General features: G+C 37.6%; 2 protein-coding genes across 2 annotated transcripts in view; both read left to right on the top strand.

The window, feature by feature from the left end:
- Positions 1 to 9,217, top strand: part of lrrk1 (leucine-rich repeat kinase 1) — a 102,562-nt gene extending 93,345 nt beyond the window's left edge. Inside the window, exons 33-34 of the mRNA XM_081393904.1 lie at positions 429 to 530; positions 7,599 to 9,217. Coding sequence (XP_081250030.1) covers positions 429 to 530; positions 7,599 to 7,776 — 280 coding nt within the window. The 3' untranslated portion in view covers positions 7,777 to 9,217. The remainder of the gene's footprint in view (positions 1 to 428; positions 531 to 7,598) is intronic.
- The window catches only part of LOC308687382 (uncharacterized protein), a 439,906-nt gene that overhangs the window by 402,237 nt on the left and 10,462 nt on the right, over positions 1 to 27,207 (top strand). The gene's annotated exons all lie outside the window — the stretch shown is intronic.

Here is a 27,207-nt window from a genome sequence, read left to right as displayed (position 1 = left end):
CACAGTTTTGAGTCCGATCTGAATCTTGGCTTTGTCATCCTGGAATAGGGCCATGATGTTTGTTTAAGAAATGAAAAGCTACACACTCCATCCATTAGGTTTAGAAGAACTGTTATATGTTTCTAGCACTGCAATAATGATCCAATCATAGACTTTTTAAGCATTTAAATCCAAACTGCAACTTTTTTTCTTTTTTTTTGGCCGGGCACTGCGGGCAGTGTAGAAACTTTATATTTTTTTAAATATAAGTTGTATATTATTATTTTATTTTTTTGCATTACTTTTAAACTAGCTATGCTTTATTATTCACAGGCTGGTTTATTTATTTATTTGAACTCTCCTGTGTTTATCTGTGTGATTGTGAAGTGTAAAATGACAGCGGTGGCGTCAGCGCTCTGCTCACTTCTCATGTTTTTATGTGGTTTCAGGCTTGGAGGAGACATCATGGTTATCGAGGTCCAAGAGCAGGCGGGGTCACTCAGGGGTCGTGTGATAGCCGTGTTGACGCCGCCTGGAGTGCCAGAGTATGGGTACGTGTCAACGGCCAGTCACACGTAAATAATCACACAGTGTCCACATATATAATTCCACACTGTTCGTGACACCGATTGCCTGTAGCAAATGAAAATCGGTGATGGATGTAGCGCTCTACTGCCCATAAACAAGCCCAGATGTCTTTTGCATTTTCTGCATTTATTTTTGAGGGGAAAACTTTCAAAACACTCTTTCTGGTAGATGAAAGCGAATTTAATCTAATTTTTCAAATATTTGAAGCTGCGAGAATTTGCCTGAAAATACAGTAGAATAACTTATTAAACAAGAAATGTGTTTGAAATGAGAGATGACTACAATTAGCCGTTGTAGTTCAGTTCTTCATAAACCAGTTAAATTTCATGCACACACACTCACACACCTGCGTCACGGTGTGTGTGTGTGTGTGTGTGTGTGTGTGCATGAAATTTAGAGCCCAGCATAAGAGCCCAGCGGCTCGTGACCAAACATTAAAGTGTGTGCACACAACCTCATTTAGACTGCTGACAAAACCCTCATAAAAATCCTTTACGAACACACACATGCACTAATGAATTGTGCTGATCCCTCAGAACACATATTTATTTTATGCATTTTGTCTGCCTGGATGTTCTTGTGGCAGATATAATGCTGATGAAAGAAGAAAACACTAGAGGCTGTGTGTTACAGTGATCTTACCACACTGAAGTTTCAGTTTGACTGAACAGCACGTGTCAAATTAACACTGGCAATAATGTGAGATGGCGGATATCCTTTGCCATCACTGGTGATTGGTAGTAGTTGATACTTCCTGTTGTCGAATGCGCATGCGTCGCGTCTGAACGCGTTGTTGTCTTTGGAGCTCTATCGATTTGATTTATAATTCTTGATTTTACTCTTTAAACTTACTTACAACAAACATTTTCTACTTTTCCTCACTGAGAAGCACTACTGCTCAAACCTCATAGTTACAACGCGGACTGTTGAGCAGCCGTGTCTCAAGCCTGTTAGTGATTCTACGCTGGATACTCTTATAGGTTACTCCCGGGGATCACGGCTGAACGCGTCTTCTCAACACTCACTTACAAACATTTTTCACCTATCGTGCGTCTACTCTACACCGGTACCACTTAAAAGACGGATTATATCTAAGACGCCTGTCAGAAATTAGTATTAATTGATAGCATCACTGGTAGTGTCGTTGCTAACTTACTGTCCATCTGTTAAAATGGCGAATATATCAGATGCAAGTAGTCTACCTTTTGGTGCAGGTGAGGACACATTTGAGCTGCACGCGGTACAGTCTGAGCTGGAAGCTGTTGAGAAACAGATCCACGACCTTTTAGTGAGACAGGCCGAGCTGAGAGACCGGCGTTTAGCTCTTGAAACATCACGCGCTGATGCTCACAAATCAGAGATTAATGTTACTAACCGGCTGACTCCGACCTCGTCTACTCCGTGCGTTACTCGGCATCGGTTCCGAGCGCCAAGGTCGCGATCAGCCATGGTCTCGTTCACTCCGGCTCCAACACGCCACCATGAAGCCTGGATATTTCCGCAGCGGAAGACGCGAGTCAGGTCTAGACCAAGACCCTCTCCGACCCTCCCGGTTTTCGAGTTATCCACACAAAACCGCTTCTCCGCTCTTCGCGAAACAGAACGCGATGCTGTGATCATCGGTGATTCCATTGTTCGGCACGTCCATGCTACATCAGGTAAAAATAAGGTGCACAGTCACTGCTTTCCTGGTGCTCGTGTTTCTGAAATCGCTGCTCGCGTTCCCGAGATTCTGAACGATAACGAGCGCGTCGGAACTTTGGTATTGCACGCGGGAGTGAACGACATCAGGCTGCGCCAGACGGAAGTTCTGAAGAAAGACTTCAGGTATCTGATCGATACGGTACGCAGCACATCGCCTGATATAACGATCATTGTGTCAGGACCGCTTCCCACGTACCGTCTAGGACATGACAAGTTTAGTAGATTATTCGCGCTAAATGAATGGTTAACGTCATGGTGCAATGAGCAGAAACTGCTCTTTGTAAATAATTGGAATCTGTTTTGGGAGCGTCCTAGGCTATACCGTGCTGATGGCTTACACCCAAACAGATTCGGATCGGATCTTCTGTCAGATAACATCTCCAAAACGTTAAATACCTTTTGACTAGTAACCAAAAGTCCAAATCATAGTCTCTGCTGCACCAAATTAACTGATATAAATACTAGTGTAGAACATTGCATAGAAACTGTGTCTATTCCTCGTTTAGTGCGATCAAATAATAAATCTACTGCAGGATCTAGGAAAAATCTAATTGTTATTAAAACAGAAAATGTTGCTATTAGTAAACAAAAACAATTTCTAAAGCTAGGTCTTTTAAACATTAGATCACTCACACCTAAGGCAGTTATTGTAAATGAAATAGTCACAGATAATAGCATAGATGTACTTTGCCTTACTGAAACCTGGCTTAAACCAAATGATTATTTCGGTCTAAATGAGTCTACTCCATCAGGATACTCCTATAAGCACGAGCCCCGTCTGATTGGTCGTGGCGGCGGTATTGCAACTATCTATAGAGATATTCTCAATGTTACTCAGAAAACGGGTTATAAGTTTATTTCATTTGAAGTACTTGTACTAAATTTACGCTCTTAGATGATAGAAAAACATCCCTATTATCTTTAGCCTTGGCTACCGTATATAGACCACCAGGGCCTTACGCTGATTTCCTAAAAGAATTTGCAAATTTTCTCTCAGATCTATTGGTCAATGTCGATAAAATATTAATTGTTGGAGATTTTAACATACACGTAGATAATCAAAATGATACGTTAGGGGCTGCGTTTATAGACTTATTAAACTCCTTTGGGGTTAAGCAAAACGTTACCGGACCGACTCATCGTTTTAATCATACACTCGATTTAATTATATCACATGGAACCGATCCAACCGATATAGATATCATTCCGCAAAGTGATGATGTAACTGACCATTACATGGTAACTTGCATATTACGTACCCCGGTAATATATCATGCTGCGCCGCGTTATCGATTAGGCAGAACAATCCTTCCATCCACCATAGATAATTTTTCAAATTGCTTATCGGATCTGTCTCAGCTGCTGCCTGAACCTAAACAAACAGATGAACTAGACGAACTAACCAGCACTATGAGCACCGTTCTCTCTGGAAAATGGGATATTGTTGCACCTATGAGACTAAAAAAGGTCAGAGAGAAAATTAAAGCACCATGGTACAACAATACTACTCGTGTTCTAAAGAGAGAAACCCGTAATTTAGAGCGTAAATGGAAACAAACTAATTTAGAGGTTTTTAGAATCGCTTGGAAAGACAGTACGTCACGCTATAAAAAGGCCCTAAAAGCGGCCAGGGCTGAGCATCTCCGCAAACTAATAGAAAATAACCAAAACAATCCTAGGTTCTTATTTAACACCGTGGCTAGACTAACAAATAAACAAGCGTCACCTGAACAAAATATTCCGTTACAGTTTAGTAGTAATGATTTCATGAATTTTTTCACTGAGAAAATAGAAAACATCAGATCCACAATTGTAAACGTTCAATCTTCAATCGCGCCTTATAATTCAGCCTCGATTATCACCCCGCAAGAACAATTACAGTGCTTTACAACTATAGAACAAAAAGAGTTAAATAAATTTATCATTTCCTCTAAAACAACAACATGTTTATTAGATCCCATACCAACTAAACTATTGAAAGAAGTGTTACCTATAGTGGAAGAGCCTCTCCTCAATATTATTAACTCGTCTTTATCTTTAGGTCATGTTCCAAGAACATTTAAATTGGCAGTTATAAAACCACTAATTAAGAAACCACAATTAGACCCAAATAACCTAGCAAATTATAGACCCATTTCAAATCTTCCTTTTATGTCCAAAATATTAGAAAAAGTTGTGTCTGCCCAACTGGGCTCTTTCTTGCAAGAAAATGACACCTATGAAAAGTTTCAGTCTGGGTTCAGGCCGCATCATAGCACTGAAACTGCGCTCGTTAAAATCACAAATGATTTACTCTTAGCTTCTGACCAAGGCTGTATCTCAATACTAGTTTTACTTGATCTTAGTGCTGCGTTCGATACTATAGATCACACAATACTCTTAGATCGGCTACAAAACTATACCGGTGTTCAAGGACAAGCATTAAGCTGGTTCAGATCATACCTATCTGACCGCTACCATTTTGTCTATTTAAACGGAGAAAAATCGATCATAACTCCAGTAAACTATGGAGTGCCGCAAGGATCTGTGTTAGGCCCTCTATTATTCTCAATATATATGCTGCCACTTGGAAATATTATAAGGAAACATGGAATTAGTTTCCATTGTTATGCTGATGACACTCAACTATATATTTCATCACGGCCGGATGAAAACGCTAAATTATCCAAATTGACAGAGTGTGTTAAAGATATAAAAGATTGGATGACGCACAATTTTCTTTTATTAAATCCAGATAAGACAGAGGTAATACTTATCGGTTCAAAAAACCGCCCACAAAACCTCCTTCAATACAACTTTAACATAGTAGGGTGTCCTGTTACTTTATCCTCTACAGTAAAAGACCTGGGTGTTATATTAGATTGTAACTTGTCTTTTGAAAATCATATTTCATATGTTACAAAAACAGCCTTTTTTCACCTTAGAAATATTGCTAAATTACGTAACATGCTATCTGTTTCTGATGCAGAAAAGCTAGTTCATGCATTCATGACCTCGAGACTAGATTACTGTAATGCTTTATTAGCTGGTTGTCCTGCATCCTCAATAAACAAGCTACAGTTAGTCCAAAATGCCGCCGCTAGAGTTCTTACTAGATCAAGAAAGTTTGACCATATAACACCAATTTTATCATCACTACATTGGTTACCTATAAAGTTCCGTATTAATTACAAGGTATTGCTACTGACTTATAAAGCCCTAAACGGCTTAGCTCCAGTTTATTTAACGGATCTTCTATCGCCCTATAATCCATCGCGCTCTTTAAGATCACTAAATTCGAGGCTTCTGGTCATACCTAGGATATCCAGATCCACCAAAGGAGGGAGAGCATTTTCACATTTAGCACCAAAACTCTGGAATAGCCTTCCTGATACTGTTCGTTGCTCAGATTCGCTCTCCCAGTTTAAAACTAGATTAAAGACGCATCTCTTCAGCCAGGCATTCATATAATATTTTAATCTTACAGTTAAATCCGGTCTCTACTTCATAAACGCCAGAGGAGAACTGGCCCCCGACTGAGCCTGGGTTCTCCCAAGGTTTTTTTTTCTCCATTAGGTCACCTAATGGAGTTTTTCGGTTCCTTGCCACTGTTGCCTTTGGCTTGCTCAGTTGGGGATACTTAATTTGATTAATCGATTCAACAGTGCTATTGATCTGCATTACCAAACGTGGATGTTTTACACCAGAACATACACTGATGTACTATTTTATTTAATACTGTGAAGCTGCTTTGATACAATCTGTATTGTGAAAAGCGCTATATAAATAAAGTTGACTTGACTTGACTTGACTGAAGTGAAAGCTGTGGCTGCTTTTCATTCCTTATCTGCGCACCCTCTTTTCCCTGTTTCATTTTGCATCCTATAGCTTCTCCATCTTAGGATGCAAGGATGAAGGATTAGAAGCAGAGAAATACATTTTTTGAATGGAATATTTCTGAAGCGTCACTGCAAAGCAACTTCAGGAACCATGTGGTTGGATTTTTGTGTTGAACAAAAATTTGACTATAAAATATTTTGTTTATTTTTAAATTGTATCAAACAAACATGTCACTAGTGTAATCTTATTTATTTATTTATACATATAAGGTGTTTGTTTATTTAAATTTTATCATTAATTTTAAACTAGCCATATATATTTATATATATCAAATTATTTTTATATATTTTTAATTGATTTTTTATTTTGTTTAATATTACTTTTTATTTTGTGTTAAACTAACTTCACTACCTATAGATTTATTTATTTTATTTTTTTAAATGTGGTTTATTTATTTTCATTTTAATATTATTTTCAAATTGATTTTACTAGCTATACATAATCATAGATATAAGATTTATTTATTTCATTTAACTACTTTTAAACTAGCTTATTTATTGATGTATTTTGTATTTATTTATTTTTCATTTTATTTTATTATATAATTAATAAACTTTTTAATTTATTTTATTTATAAACAAAAAAAAATTGTTATACAAATATTGATTAGCAGCACATCAGATCTTTTTTGTGTTTATTTTCATTTCTAAATACATGGTTTATTTCAATTGCACAGGTAAAGCATAAGCATGAATGCTTATGTCAGGTGTTTTTGACTATATAGATTTGTGCATAGGATGCACCTGTGTATCTCCTCTGGAAGCCTCCCTTCTCTTTGTTCCTCCCGGCTCAATTAGAAAATTGATACATCCTTCATGGCAGAGTTTGATCGTTTTCCAGGTCACAGGCTGAAGGACGGAGGGATGAGAAGACAAGGAAATCATCAATTACAGTATTGAAAAGCAGCCAGAATGATAAAACACATTGATGTTGCATATATAATTCAATTAGTCATAATAATCGCACATAGATTTTTACATTTTCTGAAGAAACTGTGAATGGCTACTAGTAAAAGTAAAAAAAAAAAAAAAAAAAAGTAAAAAATAAATAAATAAATAAAATAAAATAATAAATAAAATAAAATAAATAAAATTAAAATAAAATAAATAAATAAAATCCAACAATAAGAATCATCCTCCCAGCTAAACCATCATTTATTAGTGTGTTCTGTAGGTCTTCAGGGAGAACTTTAGTTTAAGTTAGCGTTGTTGTGAAATGTTTATCATAAACTAGTCTCTGTCCCTGTCTGACTCCCGTCAGCTCTCTGCGTAAACACACATTAATCAAACAAGCGACGCTTTCAGGGCCTGTAACTGCTCCTCTATGAGACGTTCCAAGAACAGACCCGCTGATACTTCTGCGAAGAGTCCATGCTTGGTTTATTTTCAGCGTTTGCACGAAAGCGCTTGCTCGCCTCTGGTCTCACTCTCTGTCTGTCTGTCTCTTAGGACTCTCGTGGAGGCGGCGCTCGTCGCAAAGGACACCGTTGTGTGCGGCTTCCGTAAAGAAAACATGGACTGGTGCCTGGCTGTCTGGCGGAGCTGGGGAGGCCGCGAACTGGAGCTCTTCTACCAGGGATACGAGGAGCTCGGGCGCTTGGAAAGCAGTCTGAGGAAAAGGAGGTAGCTGTGTAAACGTGCACGGGCGTGTGTGATGGAGAATCGACATAGTGTGCGGCCAATAACGGCACACACACCCCAATACAGGTGTGTCGTGGGTGCGGGACTCACATACACACAGATATACACACACATGGACTGTTGCTTTAGGAAATGTATTCCTGCAGGACTCGGCCACATACACATTATATAAGACAAACAGATTGAATGCCACACTAAATGCATCAACATATACATTCAGCCCTGAGCGTTTGGAAGCACACTGATATACAAGTACATTTACATTAATGTACCCAGAATGCATCAGAATTAAAGTATAAGGGTAAACTAAGGGGTTCCAAACTAAACGAGGGTGTTCTTCTTGCATTCATGAGGTGTGCGTGCGTGCGTGTGAGCGAGTGATGCTGGCTATCAAATTTGATCAACTTTTTCTCAAGTTAACCAGCAAACTAGATGTGCCTTTGGATGAAGGACATGCTGTCTCAGAAGAGACCCGCAATAACATCCAATGAACTGACAGACCTCTGAAACCCCACCCACTCACTGAGGTCGTAATAGAGTGCAACAGTGCCCGTCCACTTTTTTGGCTACCTTGGTTTCGGAAGTGAAGTAGTCTAGTAACTCACAGTAGGTGAGCGAAGTTGGCGTTAAAAATTAGTTGAAAAAGGAATGGGATTTTTACTTCCGCAACCCACCTGTTGCACTTTATATGTTTACTCTGAATCTCAGCGGTTATGTGCGGAGTGGAATACTAGCATACTGAGTACTTAGAGCAGTAGTATGTGACGTTTGTCACATGACCTCATCGCTTTGCATGTTAAATTCAGTGAGTGACATCAGTCTAATCAAATAATGAGACATGGTGATGTTAAAACGTCACACTGGAAATGGAAGTTCAAGTAGAACACTGTATTGTGTTCCACTCAGTATTGTACACATACTATACTATATACACTGCAGAAGTAGTATGCTAGAATGCTTTTCCGAACACAGCCAGTGGTGGCAATCTGGGATTTATGAGGAACTCAGTGAGGTTTTGATCTGTTTCATCTGTTGAGAACACCAGCATGTTGAAATTTTGTTATTGTAAATAATATGAGTATTTCATCTCTATAGAATGAATGTTATTTATTGCAGAATGTTTAAATCCCATGCTGCATGTGTAAAAAGTTGTCACTAAACTGTAAATATGCTGACCAGAACATAATAAATAAATCAACTGCATTTTATATGAAACAGACTGTGTGTGACTGATGCATTAGTGCTGCTTTGAGATTCTACAAACATTTGCATTTAAAATTATGAGTTGTGTTTTATATAAAGGTTCATAGGTGTGTGTTGCTATTACTGTAATGCAACAACTTTGCATTACACTCTTAAAGTGTAAACCCATTATGGTTTTTCAAAAGTTCCTAATTGTTTTTGAGGTCTCCTACAATATATTTATATTCATCAAAAAAAAAAAAAAAATCTCATAATATACATTACACATAACTTTATTTCTCAAAGACTCTGAAAACGGTTAATTTGTGGATTCAGTCTCTCTAAACCCCTCCTTTCCGTGAGCCTACTCTGCTCTGATTGGTCAGATGGCCCAGTCTGTTGTGATTGGTCTACAGTGTGGGTGGGAAATGAAGATCTGAATTTCAGCTCCAGAGGCTTCCTCTGCGCTTGTATACACACAGTGATATGAACCGTAACAATGTTTTTTTTTTTTTCGTATCAGTTTTTACAGCGAGTCCTCATCCTTTGAAAGTGCATGCAGAGTGGATTTTCAGCGCTGAAAATGTCGTCAACACAAACCAAACTCTTCCGGGTCTCAGCTTCAACTACAGTGTTTGAGGGCGGGTCAAAGTAGACGTTGTTCACAGGCAGCCAATGAAGACCATAGGCTAGAAGACCTTTTACATTCATAAACAGCTATATTACATACTGCATTAATGGTCATATTTGAAAAAGCGTAATAGGGGCACTTTAAAAGTAAAGGTTCCAAAAAGGGGGTTTCACAGTGTAGAAGAACCAAGGAACCTTTCAGTGAACACTTCTTAAAATAACCTTTTTTTCTCTCTTTTATAGAATGGGAAGGTTCTTCACCGAACAACTGATGCCAATAAAAAAAACTTTATTTTTAAGAATCATTTCATTTAGAGGATATTAGCTTTAAAATGATGTAGATAAACATGTTTTCAAGCCTTTACAAAGATGAGACGGTGTTTGAATGTGCACTAGCTTGTAGTGCTGCCTCAGATTGTGAAGTTACAGTTGCTTCTGCCTGCTGGCGTTACATTACAACATAAACTTCACTGGAAATGACTCATAGTAAAACAGCTCTGAGGTCTTTACAAGCAACACGTTTATGACACATCCTCACATTGGCAAGATCTGACTCTCACACACTTTATTAGCAGTATGTGTTTGTTCATGTGAGATTACAGTGGTAAAGGAAACTTATACAAACATGTTGGATTTATGGAATGGTTGTATAATTGTAACCGCACTGACACAATGCGTGGTGATGACGTCAGTTTATTTTTTATGACGTTTTTAGAAATTTGCCCCACAGAAGTTCAGCAGAACAAGTCCACACAGAGCTCCTAGATTCAGATTCATTCACTATGTTCCTGCTGCTGCTGCTGCTATGATGATGATGATGATGATGACAGACAGGACTCTCACACACCTGGAGATACTTCAGAAACTGAAATTACTGCAATTACAGCACACTGACAGAACTGAGCGTTTCATCCTGCGTCCACCTAACATCGCTCTTGTGATATTCTCACTTGAGTTCAACCAAATCTCTGCAGCTTTCTGGTGTTATTAGGCCTGATGCATGAAAACTGCTGTTTTATTATGTTTACATTACAAATATAGTTACATTATTTTATTATTTACATTTTTTACTTTATTATTTAAGTTATATTGTGAAATTTTATGAACCGTTTTCTAATTCATCATCATTACTCCAGTCTTCAGTGTCACATGATCCTTCCGAAATCATTATAATTTGCTGATCTGCTGCTCAAGAAACATTTATTGTTATCCTCCCATCTCATAATTTTTCCTTCACCATGTGCCATGTCCCTTGAGGGGCTCCGTAGACTAGTTTTATGATGCATTTCATTTTTGATGGCTAAAGCTCAAGAACAAAAAAAAAAAAGTCTCGAGTCAATAGATTTTTTGTTGAAAAGTCAAACGTAGTTTAGCTTTGATTTAAAAAAAAAAAAAGAAAAAAAAAAAGCTTCACATAAAATGCATATTTCAAGTTCTAATCAGAAAGTATTCTGTTATCGGTCAGAGATGAGTGTGTCAAATGAATGTCCATATACGTCAGTAACAAATATTACAGGTCATTGTGTGGATGGTGGGCCTTTACTATTCAGCTTCTCTGTATTTCGGTGTGAAAAACCGCTGCTAAGGATTCAGTGCATGAGCGAGTCGTCCGATTGAATCAAGCTGAATTCTAAACAATTTCAAAACTTTTTGCAAACCTCTTTGACCAATTAGATCAAAAAGTGATTAATTCACAAAGCTGACGCCGCTAGTTCTGATGCTAAACAGCTGATGGAAAACACACGACTTGGATGAATCGCCACGGACCAATGGTATACAAAGGTGTTTACCAGCCGGAAAGCAGAACTTTCCCGGAAGCTGTTTCGATCTCCCCAAAACTTCAATGAAGCCTGATTTTGTTCGAAATGACGTCACATTGTTCTTCGATATCACTTGAAGAATATCAGGGCCTTAAATATTATCCATGAAAATTATTCTCTGGTCAGTATACAGTAGTCTCCAATTGACACATAAATATTTTACTGGGGCACAGCAATATCCATTCGAGAGCGACATTCCCTGCATATGGTGCCTGATTCTTTGTAAACAAGCCGTGAGCCAGAGGTTTACTCAACACTGGACAAGGTGGCCTAGAAATTTCAAGCTGGATGAATGTTCCTCTTTGGCGCGCCGGGCTCAGCTGTTTCCTTTTGCATGATGGAAATTAGTTTTGTATGATCTATGACAGTTCCAGACCCTGGCTTGGTAACAACCGGACCGTGAGACAAAATAACAACTGGAGCACAGTTTTACCGTTTCTACACTTTAAAGTGAGCAGAGTGTCAGAGCATAAGCTCTAAGGGTCATTTACAGTAATGATGATTTGACGCTACATCCTCGAATATTTTTATCTAGACCCAAACACTTCATTTAAGCCCGTTCCGCTTCGTCCGTGTTGTTCTTTCTCACTAAAGATATACAAGCTGCAGATAACGCAGTTATTTTAAAAACTTTAAAACAATATTTATAATTTCACTAAAACTTTTTTTTTATGTCATGGGCTACACACAGTATATGACTCAGAGTCTCTGACCTTTCAAACCAGGTTTGTGACAAGACGTTTTTATTTTTTTATCTACATTTAGCACGAGGTCTATTAATGCTCTACCGTCGGAACACTTATTTGCATCATTTGATAATAACATTGATTGGACAAGTGCAGCGTGTGACCTTTGTTAATAGCAAGCCCATCTGTGTCCATTTACCCACACAAATCCACACTGGTTGTCTTAAATCTTGTTAATTTGTCTTAAATTTTCTTTGATCAAAAATACAGTAAAAACAGTAATATTATGAACTATAATTATTTACATTTAAAATAACTGTTTTTTCAGCATTATTACTCCAGGCTTCAGTGTCACGTGATCCTTCTGAAGTCATTCTTTATATTTCTTATCAATGTTGAAAACAATTGTGCTGCTTAATATTTTTGTGGAAACTGTGATACATTTTTGCTGGATTCTTTGATGAACAGGAAGTGTAAAAGAACAGCTTTTATTTGAAAATATTTAGCAACATTATAAATGTCTTTTACTATCACTTTTGATCAGTTTAATGCATCCTTATAAGTATTAATTTCTTATTTTTGAGCGGTAGTGTAAGTTTCTGTGATTGTTAAAAGCTCATGATTATTTAATGAGACATTAAAGCTCCAATATGTAATATTTTTTTACCACAAGAGGGCGCAGTGACGGAGGTGACGATGGGAGATGTCGTTTTTAATGCGTTTTCACCATCTAGCGATGTATCTAAATGGAATTAATGAATCATGATCACGGATGAGGTCATTTATTAGTTTTTGTATTACCTGTATGTCTGATCGTATTATTTTATGTCATCATAATTAATGAACTGCAAGGAACGTGAAATGTTATGCTGTATTATCCTGTTACAACTTACAGCTATTTGTCATTAATTTATATCAATTAAAATCATCTTTACTGTAACTATTACGTTACTTACAATAAAAAAACATTGATTTGCTTACCTGTCTATCAGTACACTCGCGAGAGCAGAGTCTCTATCAAGTCCAAGATTGTCGCGCAGCTCTCTCCATCTCGAAAACGCCTGGCCGATATTTATCCGGGTTTTATTCCTCCGTTTGTCACACAGTCTGCGTGTATCCGAATATGGACGCTTTCGTTTTGTTGGCACTTCAATACTCGCCAAAGAGTAATCGTGATCCATAACAGCTATAACCATACAGTCTATCTATACCTATAACGCTATAACCACCACTTCCACATTTGACCATGTGATATTAGAAAAAAAGGATAGAGCGGACATTGCGTCACTGAGAGGCGACATTTCTTTTCCGGGACGGACAGTTATTTAAAATCGGAATTTCTCTGAAATAAAAAATCTTTGGAGACTTTTGAGATATTGTAAGTACACAACTGGAGGAAATATATCACACTGTGCAAGTTATTTTTGGAAATTTTATTACAAATTTGTTACATATTGGAGCTTTAACGTTGTAACATTGTTTGGCACATCAATTTTGTAACTGGGCCTTATAGTTTATGGTTAAAAAAATCTATCCTGCTTTCAAAAGTGTGAAACATTTTACTTTAGTAATGTGACGCATTTCCAGTTGAAACATTATATATTCAATTAGGAAAGACAAATGTGGCCAGGACTTTAGACTTTGATTTGTAGGTGTTATATACCAGAATGGAGTTTACAAAGACATTTTCTTTTCTTTGGAAGAATGTGCATTGATTATTTGTCCACAGTACAACCAGGAACAAATGTTTAGAGAGTAAACTGGGTCCATGTTGAGTTCATTTGAGTGCAAAAAGCCTTATAAAGTATCAAGACTCAGTTTTGGATTCTTTGATGAATAGAAAGTTCAAAGAAACTTTGTGTCACAGTTGGTCATGACAAATGATGGCATCACTGGTCTCACAGTCAGCTGTTATAACTTTAGGCTGCGACTATTAACAAAAAAAAAAGGATAACTTTACAATAAGCTAATTCAAGATTAATTCATCTTTGTTTTAGTTAATAAAAATGCAATGTTTATTGGTTCATGTTAGCTCAGGTCTATAACTTATGACAACAGATAAGATTTTTGATTGTAATAATATAATAACAGTAGTTGAGATTAATAAATGCTAAAGTTAACAAATGAAACCTTATTGTCAAGTGTTACCAAAATTGAGAGTTGTATGGTAGAGAGGATGATTATCAGTGAATAAGTTAAACAAACAAACAAAAATTCTAAAAATGAGCTACATTTATGAGCCATTTCATTTTTGATAGACACAGCTCAAGTATTTATTTTGAGTTCATTTGCCTTTAATTGCAAAAAGCCTTTTAAAGTATCAAGACTTAAACTGAAAACTAATTATGAATAATTCCTGTTCAAATCACCTTCCAGCTACCACAGCTAATATCCCCATCATTTGTGACTAATATTGAACGACATTTCTTAGTATTCTAGCGTCTGATCCATGAGCATCAAAAGCCGGTTGTGACGGCTGGAGTCCCTCTATCCCACTGACCTGCCGGAAAACTCATTACCATTCCCTTCACTCAGCGTGTTTTCCACTGCTCTTTTCTGTCGTATAATTGCAACGCAGAGGTTTTCCTCGCTGTGGAGCATTACCAGAGGCCTGCAGGGATCGGGACGTGTGGAGAGGGGGTGGAGGATCTGAACAGGGCAGTAATGGAGACCAGGTGGGAGTCGGTCCTGAAGGGGAAAAAAAGTTTCAGCCGCTTTGGTGCATCTAGAAACATTTAATTACTCTTAAAAATAAAGATTTCAAAAGTGTTTTTTTCCCAGTGATGCTATAGAACCACCATTTTTTGTGAACTTTCAGTGAATCTTATTGTGAAAAACATTATAGAGCTGGTAAGTCCCGCCCCTTCCGTAAAACCCCACTGGACCTCTAGGTTGAAAAATCGTCAATGCAAGTGAATGGGAGAAAATAATTATTTTCTGGTCCCGTTTGAATTTTGCCATGAATGTGAACATATGTTGTCTGTGAATTTTTTATATAACTTTTCGTGTAAAGAATGCTAGAATTTAGCGGGTAGAAATTTGATACGGTTAGACTTTGTGTGAGAGCACTTTGTGGACTACAACTCTTCGCTGCTTTAGACGCGTTTGAAACGTCAACACCACTCGCACACGGACACTAGCTCACGGATCCCGCTAAACATGGCTGTGTCTTTGGTGCACTTCATCGCCTTCTTTCAGGGAGAGGACAAAATCGTTGAGGTTGGCGAAAACCACGGGTAAGTCAACTTTATGGGGTGACGTCACATAGGCGCAAGGGCGCCGTAAAGGGGTGGAAGGTTAGGACGATTCTAAGGGCCCAGGCTGATTTAGGGCCCAGAAGAGCAGACCCCCTTTTTCTTTTCTTATTTCTTTTCTCTTTTTTATACATACATTAAATGTGCTAGGGCCCCTCATGCACTAAATGTGTATTTTGTCCGTTTTGACCATAGATTTAATATTTAAAAAACAAATAATGTATTTACTGTTTCAGTCACACCCCTCCCCCTTACAATGGTTCATTCCACCTGCTCTGTCCGAGCTACGATCGCTAGTGTAACGTCTCTTGCACTTGCTATGATGCAGCGCAGACATTGACACACGCAGGCATGTCACATCAAAAGTTAGGGCATCAAAAAAGGAAAGGAAAGAGAAGACAGAGAACGCCGAAGTCGACAGTATGTCACACAGTTTTTCAAAAAGAAAGGTATCTTGCCCTATTCCTGTATTCCAAAACTTTCAGAGTTACTTATTTTTGTTGCTACATGACCTGCTATTATCTAGCTAGCTTAGTAAAATAATTACTGAATTATGATTTACATCCAACAATAATAACATCTCTGGGTTATCATGTCTCTACACCATAGACTGTAAAAAATAGCTACACAGATTCAGCGGCTGCTGCACACACACACGTCCTCCTTCTCCCCTCGTGCGAAATTCGCGTCCGATATTTTAGCACGTTAAAAAATAAATACAACCTCACGTTAGGTCAATCACACTTGCACACTGCCTCCGAAACTTTCGTCCGTCAAAAAAAACAACTGCGTTTTTCGCATCCGTAACAAGGGTTTGAATGGTATTTTGACATTTTAGAGCCACAGAATGACGGATACGAAAAAACGCATGCGAAAATTTCGGATTCAGTGTGCAAGGACCTTCAGCCGAACAAGGTGAGCCTGAGCGCGAAACTTCACGAAGATTGAAGCCTCTCAACACGTCTTATCTACTGTGTTCGCCACATGATGATAACTTTACAAAACAAAAAGTAATCTATACGCTTCAAAAATCACAAAATCAGTTTGCCGTGTGTGTCGTGTGTTCTGTGAAGTGACAGTGCTGCTGCTACGATCGATTATGTCAAACTTGACGTTCTTAATATGAATAAAATGCCCCAGAAAAAAATTATATAAAAAAACGAATAAAACATGTGTCTGTTGTAACCATTGGCTATAAGGAGTTTACAAAATAGATATTTTAATATTTTATATTATGAAAACTAAGTAGGCCAATAGAAATAGTATGGTTTTTACGTGTGTGTTTGACTTATAAGTCAAATTTGTATAAATACATTTTTTTTTCTTGTTTTTGTAGGCTTTGTACTAATCTTTAGACATTTTAACTACGCAATGTGCTAAGTATCTTTTTTAAAGTATACAGGGCATGTTTATTGGGTTAAATTGTATCTGTAAAAAATGTAGGGGGCCCAGAAATTTTGGTTTCCATAGGGCCTAGAATTTCTGGCGGCACCCCTGCATAGGCGACATGTAGTCTTTCTCGTTATGTCTTTTCCACAACTGCTAGCCGAAGAATCATACCATATACTGTCAAACTCGTAACATGAAAAGTTATATAAAAAATTCACAGACAACATATGTTCAATTCATGGCACAATTCAAACGGGACCAGAAAATAATTATTTTCTCCCATTCACTTGCATTGACGGTTTTTCAACTTTGAGGTCCAGCGGGGTTTTACGGAAGGGGCGGGACTTACCAGCTCTATACAAATCTAAATAACGGAAAGGTTCCATGGATGTTAAAGGATTCGTCCACCCAAAAATGATCCCATAATTTACTTACCCTCAAGCCATCCTAGGTGTATATGACTTTCTTCTGTAAGCCAAACACAGAGTTATATTAGAAAATATCCTGGCTCCCAGCTTTATTTATGGGAGTGAATAGAGTTTTTAAAGCTCCAAAAAGCGCATCCATCCATCCATCATAAAATCCATACGGGGGTTAATACAGGCCTTTTGAAGTGAAACGGTGCGTTTTTGTTTGAAAAATATCCATATTTACAACTTTATAAACTAGAATCACTGACTTCCGGTAACGACCGTAAGTCGAGTTCCAGCGGAAGAGTGACCTCTCACCCGACGTATGATTTAGGATGTAGGAGTTTCGTAAGCTTTGGTGTGAGTGAATCCTCTCAAGGTTGAAACAAATAGAGCTCTTCCAACATTTTTTTATGCTTCTAATTCATGACCGGTGTTTTGTTTTCCTCTATCCTCTGCGCTTCCGCGTTCGTCAATATGTCGTGTCGTGTCAGAGGTCATTCTACGGCCGGAACTAGACTTGCGTACAGAAGCCATTATTTTAAGTTATAATAAATATGGATATTTCTTTTGAGCTTCAAAAACTCAGACTCTATTCACTCCCATTATAAAGCTCCCATTCACTCCCATTATAAAACTCCGATTGTGTTTGGCTGAAAGAAGAAAGTCATATACACCTAGGATGCTTGAGGGTGAGTAAATCATGGGCTAATTTTTGGGTGAACAAACCCTTTAAAGGTTATTCATGGAACCATAGAAACCAATAAGGAACCTTTATTTCTAAGAGTGTAGACGAGAGCCAGACTTCACTGTGCACCAGAATTTCACTGAGAACGACTTGGAAAATCAAGTTCAATTGCTGAATTTGAATTGAATCAGTTACATGGCAAAGCTGTTTTCCCTGGTGTTTTATTGGCACACACCACCTCAAACAATGACACACACAAGCAGACCATTGCACAAGCTCACATGTCCTCTGAGGAACTTCAGAAACCACAGCTTGAGCTTCCACCACACACGCAAACAATCAAGCCTTTATCTGCTCTGTTTCCTCAGCATGTCCCCCGCAGACAGACTCCTACCAAGAATCCATTAAACACAGATATCTGAGGAATTACAACAGTGTGTTTCACATTACCATGACTGATAAGCTTTTAAACCAGTTTTCGGGACCATTCTGTACAGATGAAGACTGCAGATAACTAGTGTTAACATGTTTTTAGCTGGATAATATTATTTGTAGAGGGTTTGCTCATGATGAATTCCACAGTATTTTCTTCAGATTTTTTAAATATATATTGTTCATTTATATATTCAAATATACAAGTAATCACATATAATGTATAAGTAAATCATATATAAAGTGTTTTATTCTTAATAATATTGTGTGTTTGCTAATTATCATAAATAGTGATGAAATCTTTACATATATATATATATATATATATATATATACATACATATATACACACACACAACATTCTTTTTTATATATTTTGCATTTAGCCTTTATAATGTACAGTATAATGTAAAATATATGTACTCAGTGCTTTTTCATCTGGATAATGTTCTTTGTAAAGTGTTCATCATCACAAATATGGTGATAAAACGTTCTATATTTCCACAACATTATTTCTTTGTGATTATTTTTTATTTTATATTCACATAATCATTATATATTTTATTATAATGTAATAATTATATAAAAATAATATAATAAAATATAATAATTATATATTTTATATTATAATAATAATAAAGTCATGATTAAGTAAAACAAATAGTATATAGAATAAACAAAATAAAAAAATATATGTATTCAGTGTGTTTTCACCTGGTTGCTCATTATCTTGAATACACTGATTTAAAAAAAATCCTATTTCCTCTGAGGACATTTTATTTTTAAATCATTTGTATATAATATCATTTTTGGTGATTGTTTTGAATGTATGCACATTTACCAATTTTAAAGGAACCGTTTACCCGTTATTTACAATGTTAAAAACCTGTAAGACGTCAAGCCTCGAAACATCATAAAGGTTTAGAATGAGGGCAAGTATAAATGACAGGATTTTAATTCTGGGAGAAGTTATCCCTTTAATTTGGCGTAAGGATTTGCATTGAGAATGAACAGGAACTGTTTCACACAGAGAGACTCAAAAGTGCTGATTCACAGGAGCTTTAAGCCACATAAAATAAAGAACATCTTTGCATTTCCCTGGCCAGAAACAACGGCCGTGTTGTTCACTGGTATAATGTGGGGGAAGTTTGGCTGGCACGCGGGCAGGCTGTCCCATGGATGCTAATCACCCTCCCCAAAACCGGCATCAGAATGTGTTCATGCTTGTCTTGTCAGTGTGTTGCTTTTCAGATGTTGTCTTTGAAAGCAGAGCATGATAAAGTGAGGTGTATGCATGTATAAGTACGGTCATGTAGTTTGGAATAACCTCATTCTTACTCAGTTTGCTTTTTAGTTATTTTAGTTGAAAAACTTTGAATTCAACATCTGATCAGGTCATGAAAAAGAGGCGTGACTTATCTGTTCTGTGAGATTACACACCAGATTTCACCAGAACTTCACTTTGACAAAACATAAAACAATTACAAGGAATTTTCGCAGCATTAATCAGAAAAAAAAACTGTGAAATACAAAACAAACCTTCTGCACACCCAAATGAGAGAAAACACTGCTTTGAAAAAAAAAAAGTTTGTAAATGCCTCATTATAAATCATGAACATGCAGTTATGAATGCAGTTTAGAATATAGTTAGAAATGTAACTTCTTCCCCCCATATTTTATGAAGACAAAATTGTGAGATGCTGCTGATGGGTAATGGGCCAAATGTGCATACCTGTAAATGTATTCAGATTTATGCTGATCAGATGTACTTTTCCTATAGCTGTTGAATATGTTATAGACTTTATGACAGTAACCCATCAGGCTTTCAAGCTACGTCGCACCAAACTCAACACAAACTTTATTTAACTTGTAGTTTTCTTGTAGACACAAACTTCAAAGGCTCTATTCCGAGAAATATCAGATTAAACCACTTCTGGAAGGAGAAAACACCTGGGGCGGGGTTAGATTTAGTCCTCAGGATTTGATTGGATCGTTGGAATGCCTGCAGTCAGTTGTGGAGGATATACAGCCCCACCCTCCACCGGGACAGTCATGTGAAAAAGAAAGTACACCCTTTTGAATTCTATGGTTTTATCTGGTCCTTGGTCTTAAAAGTTAGGTAAATACAACCTCAGATGACCAACACCACATGCCATATTAAACAGTGTAATGGTTTATTTAACAAAAACTTGGCCAAAATGAATCCACAAGCAATAACTTATCACTTATCACCAATAACTTATTATTTATTTTATCAGTGCGTAAGACTATTGTAGTGTTTTTTAGGGCTTGTGTGTCAAGTCTAAGGGGAAAATCTGTTTTTTCAGCTAGATTGAATGGTTTTGAGTGGAGAGCTTCATTTTGACCTGAAAATAATAAGTTTGGGGAATTGGGTGAGAAGATATGGATTTGTGTTTCGAGAAGCTTCGAGAAGCAGTTTGCTGGTCTGGAGCCTTAAGGGGTGTGCTAGCACAATGGCAAGGAGGAAAGACATCAGCAGTGATCTTAGAGAAGCAGTTGTTGCTGCCCGTCAATCTAGGAAGGGTTACAAGGTTATTTCCAAACAAGTTGAAGTCTATCATTCTACAGTGAGGAAGAAGTCTATCATTCTACAGTGAGGAAGATTATTCACAAGTGGAAAACATTCGAGACAGTTGCCAATCTTCCCAGGAGTGGACGTCCCAGCAAATTCACCCCAAGGTCAGACTGTGCAGTGCTCAGAGAAACTGCAAAACACCCAAGCGCTACATCTCAGACTCTACAGGCCTCAGTTAGCATGTTCAATATTAAAGTTCATGACAGTACAATTAGAAAAAACTGAACAAGCATGGCTTGTTTGGAAGGGTTGAAAGCCTCTTCTCTCTAAAAAGAACACAGCAGAATGGCTTAGGTTTGCAAAGTTGCATCTGAACAAACCACAAGACTTCTGGAACAATGTCCTTTGGACAGACGAGACCAAAGTGGAGATGTTTGGCCAAAATGCACAGCGCCACGTTTGATGAACACCAAACACAGTATCAGCACAAACACCTCAAACCAACTGATGGAAAAAATATTTAAATATTGATTTCGTGGTGATTTTAGTCTAGGCAGTGAGAGTTGTGCATCTGTCCACATCCCGACATCATGTCGCCCAAACTGATATTATCTCGGGTCTGTGGAACAACGGCACAACACTTAATGAAAGCCAGTTCGACGAGGAGGAAGAGAGATGGAGAGATTCCCCCGTGTTCACCGCTTCAGTGCGTGAAAGGAACCATCCATTCTGCCATCGAACAATCCTGCAGATGTCACACAAATACATGACGGGAACTTTAATGGCCGAGTTAATGGAAACAGCCGAGGTTTGGGCCAAACACAGAGAAGCAGCTCTTATTACTTATTCATTGCTGAACAAGAGACGGCTGTGCTCTGGTGTGAGCTGCAGCATATCGCTTTCAGCTGGGCCACATATGCAGCGCTCGGGAACACTGTTACGAAACACCGCAGTCAACAGATGTTTGGGCTTCTAGCGCTGCAGTGACCTGACGACAGAGCTTCATGAACCAGCACTTCAACACAACAGCCTGACGCGGAAAACAGGAGAGAGAGTTTTCTCTTAAACAAGTCTCTTCCTATTGAAAAAATAAAATAAAAATGATTATAAAAATAGATTTTTAATGATGAAAAGTCAAAATTTTGGCTTGTCAAATATGATATGAAAAGTCGAAGATATGAATAGAAATAATGGCATACTAAAACCAAATTATGACTTAAAATCAATGACATTAAAAAGTCAACATTTTGAGAACTTGAAATTATGAATTAAAGTCAATTATACTAAGTCGAAATTGATAAGTAGCCTACTGTATGAAATTATGACTTTCTGTCATAATTGTGGCATAGAAAGTCATAATAATGACTTCAGAATTTAGATTTTTTTTTTATTACTTTTCTCATAGTTGTCATAATTGCGACTTTTATATAGCCTAAATGTATCTATGCCATAATTATGACTTTTTATGCCAAAATCTAAACTTTTTGTCAAAATTATGATTTAATTGATATAGGTCTAAACCTAATTTTGACTTATGTCATAATTAAGATTAAACAAAGCATGTATTTTTTTTTTTTTATGTGGTGGAAATGGGATTCCATTCCAAAAAACCCCAAATATTTCTAAACGTTGCCAATAGAAAACATCAGAGAGATGCAGGAGACAGGGACAGCTGCAGGTCAAAGTAATGGGTGTTCTGAAAGGTAGGTGCGAGCCAAAGGGTACACAACAGAAACTACCCCACATCCTAACAGGCAGCTTTCACGACCAATTGTAAAGACCTTTCGGAATATCCACTGCCTTTTAGCACGCCAATTACTCCAACCTGCAGATACCCACACTTAAATGTGAGGGAGGAACGTGAGTCGAAAGCAAGAGTCACGTGAATGCCTCGTTCGTGCTGGATCATTATCCTCTCAATGTGATAATAACCAGTGTCTTATGTTTGCAAACAGCCAAACTGAATGGGGGAAAGTTGTGGAAATAGATGAACTAATAATTACAGAGTTAACAGCGTACTGTTATCAGTAGGCTACTTTAGGTCATGTTTGAACTTGAAAGATGATCTGTGAATGAGCAGATTTTATCGTCATGTTGAACTGAAAGCCTGTGAATGAGCACCAACTATTACTAATACTATTACTAACTAAAGGTTTTTCAATTTAACATATAACACAGTCTATCTAAGGATTCTCAAATTTTATGAACACTCGTCTTTATGGTTCCTTTAAAATCCACGGAATCTTTCTAATCCTCAAAATGTTCTCCGCAGTAAGAAAAAAATGAAAGGTTCTTTGGGGAACCAAAAATGGTTCTTCTGTAACTGCAACAAAAAACATTTTAAAACTTTTATTTTTAAGATCATGAAAACATGATAGTTTTGTGTGAGGACCATTTGTCAGTTTTCACTGAATCTTTCTAGGATGTTTAACTATTTGGCCACATCATCTTCAAAAAGCACCAAAGAAATAAAAGTCTTTGTTTGATACAGATCAGAACCAGTTGTGTCAGTAAAGGACTTTAGAAACTAGTAATTTAGCCGTTAAGTTGTTCTTCTAAACACATCCTCCTCACAGCAGAAATCTGTACGGTAAGTCAAGCCAGACAGTCTTGCCAAAGACTGGCAGCAACATGCCAGGAAAAAATCATAGCTGGTTAATATTTGGTCTTTTTGAAAGCCAGGTGATGACACAGCACTGTTTCACATTAAAACCAATTGCATGCTGTTCAGCCGAGACTTAACAAGATTCAGCCACGATTATTAATATGGTTTCAGATCCTTTGGCTTGTGAGATCAGATCTAAAGCACATTAAACCAGATCATCCCGTTTCACACTGGTAAGCAAATCTACCCTTCAGGACCAGAATATGAACAGCATAATATTGCAAATTCATGTTCATGCAAAGAAAATGCTTCATTAAAGGCCTGTTGGAGATGGCATCCTAACAAAGAAGGCATTCAGTTTTAGTCCTGGCATGTTTGTTTCCATCATATCAATAAACGCATCGACTACTATGCAAAACACAAACTTATTTACAAAGCAGGAGTTTGTTCCATGAAATCTAAAGCTTATCAGCTCTTTAAACAGCAGCCTAGAAAGACTATCATGAGACTCTTTTACAGGAGGTTTGATGGGCTGTGATTGAAGATGAATGGTTGTTAATAAGACAAAACCACTGTGGTTGTTATAAAAAATGTAACCAAACATTTCATATTAAGGGTGTATAACATACATGCATACCACGGTCTGTCTGAATACTCGATTCTGATTGGCTCATCACTCGCACACAGAAAATTCTGACCTTACCATCTGAATGTCGCAGCAGGTCTCATTAACTTCTATTGTCCAATTCTGGTGAGCTCATGCAAATATGTATCCTTAGTTCCCTGTTCTTATCTAACAGGAGTGGCATCAGGTGTGGTGATCTGCTGCTGTAGTTCATCTGCTTCAAGGTTTGACGAGTTGTGCTTTCAGAGATGATCTTCTGCAGACCTCGGTTGTAAAAAGTGGTTATTTGAGTTACTGTTGCCTTTCTATCAGCTCGAAACGGTCTGGCATTCTCCTCTGACCTCTGGCATCAGCAACGCATTTTCACCCACAGAACTACCGCTCACTGGAAATGTTCTCTTTTTCTGACCATTCTCTGTAAACCCTAGAGATGGTTGTGCATGAAAATCCCAGTAGACCAGCCTGTCTGGCACTGACAACCATGCCACTTTCAAAGTCACTTAAATCACATTTATTCGTTTTGATGTTCAGATTGAACGACAGCAGATCATCTTGACCATGTCTAAATGCCTAAATGTATTGAGTTGCTGCCATGTGATTGGCTGATTAGATATTTGCGTAAAAAAAAAAAGTAACAATTTTGCGTCATGCATCATGATAAAATCACTGTAATGCATGGCTTCTCAGAGGGCTTATTTCTTTATTAAAACAAGTCATAACAGCACTGATTTTTAATATCAGTAATCAGCACTTTGTTAACCTTATAAATGACAAAAGACATTTTATCCTCAATATGGTATTACTGTGTTGGTTTTAGCCAAATGTTGAGAAAGAAAATAAATGTATTTAAATGAGCATGGATTACTTGGTTTGAAAACCCACAGATATTCAAGTGCAGACAAGAACTCCACTCAGTTTCTCAAGCAAAACCACTAAACCTGCTCATTCCACAAACACACACCTTTAAAATAACATTCCTCATGTGTGAAACGGGCAACTGGAGGAGGAATATCAGGATCAGTGGGTCAAACAAAACACAGGCAGCTCACTGGAATATCTGCTGAATCACAGTCGGCCATAAAAGGTGCACAATCGCACAGGACTGAAAAAGTGCTGTGACTCAAACTTCATCAGAAAAAAAAAGAAAAGAAGGAAAACCACAAATTATATTAGAATCCACTCTCAGATAGGAACATCTGAGAATGGGCTCTGTTCCAAAACCTAGTGAGCTTCTTGCTAAACTACTGAGGCTCTCCATAAACCTGAACTGAAAACGACATACAGTAAGAGACCATTTTGGTCCTCAAAATAAAGACCAAACAGTTCCAAGTTACAGAGTTCAAAGTCACTAACTTACCAATGAAATAAGTTAAAGTGAGTATTAAAATATTTATCATATTTATAATCAACATTCCTCTCGGTTCATCTGCCATCTTGGACTGATTTTTTTTTTTCCATTAACCATTTTGCAATGGGAAAAGGTTTTTGTATATGAGCAACCACGATACATTAAAATGCAGACTACATAGAGAGCTCACAAGGTTTTAAAACAAACCCCTTGATTTTACCATGATGCATGACGCAAACATTTTTTTAACGCAAATATCTAATCAGCCAATCACATGGCAGTAACTCAGTACATTTAGGTATTTAGACATGGTCAAGATGATCTGCTGTCGTTCAAACTGAAGATCAAAACGCAGAAGAAATGTGATTTAATTGACTGGGATTTTCATGCACAACCATCTCTAGGGTTTACAGAGAATGGTCAGAAAAAGAGAACATTTCCAGTGAGCGGTAGTGTGCTTGTGGAATGAGAGTCTATCGGCTTTTAGATCCCCAGGAGTGCGGAACTTAGGTGTTCTTGTTGACCAGCCTTTAAAATTTGACTAACGTACATCTGTAATCAGTTCCAGTTTCTACCAACTTCGTCTATTGTCTCAAATCAAAGGCTTTCTCACTCCGAAAACTCTGGAAATGACTGTTCATGTATTTATAACGTCTCGACTAGATTTCTGCAATTCATTATATTGCGGTATTTCAAGTTCTCAAATTGCTCGTCTGCAGTTAGTCCAAAATGCTGCGGCCAGACTTATTCATAAGTGTCGCAAATATGACCACATCTCTCTGATTCTCAAATCTCTACACTGGCTGCCAGTTCGACAGAGAATAGATTTAAAAATTCTACTCATTGCTTTTAAATCTCTACATAACTTAGCTCCTGCCTATCTCTCTGAACTTCCATCCTTACACTCCGCCCTGAAGCCTAGGCTCTGCTGGTAGTCCCTCGCATTAGACTCAGTCGTAGAGGGGATCGCGCATTTGCGGTGGCAGGGCCACGACTCTGGAACGCCCGGCCTCTAGAGATTAGAACGGCCCTTACCCTGTCTGTCAAGTCTCTGTTAAAAACCTACCTGTTTTCTTTAGCATACTGATCTCTATTCTTAGGTTGGTTTTACTATTTTATATTTGAGTCTGATATGTTTTGCCACTCCTGTTTTTCCATTCTATATTTGAGTCTGATACTGCTTTGCCACTTGTTTGACTATTTTATATTTGAGTCTGATACTGTTTTGCTACTTTTGCTGCTTTCATTTGTGTTTTATGTGTTGTTATGCAGGTATTATTTTCTTATTATTTATCTGGTTGTTCTGTAAAGCACTTTGGTCAGCCTTGTGGCTGTTGTAAATGTGCTATATAAATAAAGTGAACTTGAACTTGAAAGCATTGATTTTGTGGCATGGAGAAAAAGAAGGTATATTATTTGTTTTAAATTGAGTAACGGTCAACAGCAGAAAAGGTAAATCAATTCAGGCGTTTAAATCAATTCAGGCAATTGCCCACTGCAGTTTTGGGGCCTTATTTAATTACCTGGAATGTTTGCCGGCCACCATCCATTCCTCTTTTCTGAACTCTACCAGGTCACAACTTGGCAAGTTACTTTTAAATATATATATATTAGTGCTGTCAAAGTTAGCGCGTTAATAACGCGTTAACGCAAAATCATATTAACGGCACTAATTTTTTTAACGCGCGATTAACGCAGCGTCTATTTTCTGTTTGACCCGTGGCCCAACCCCTAGTTGGAGAAATGGACATACACAGTGTTGCCAACTTAGTGACATTGCAGACCCCTTTAGCGATTTGTTTCCTTCAAAAA

The sequence above is a fragment of the Scardinius erythrophthalmus genome (assembly GCF_964197995.2).
Source record: "Scardinius erythrophthalmus genome assembly, chromosome: 2".
Taxonomy (NCBI): Eukaryota; Metazoa; Chordata; class Actinopteri; order Cypriniformes; family Leuciscidae; genus Scardinius; species Scardinius erythrophthalmus.
Note: the sequence above shows the minus strand (reverse complement) of the source record. Positions and strands in the feature narration are given on the sequence as shown.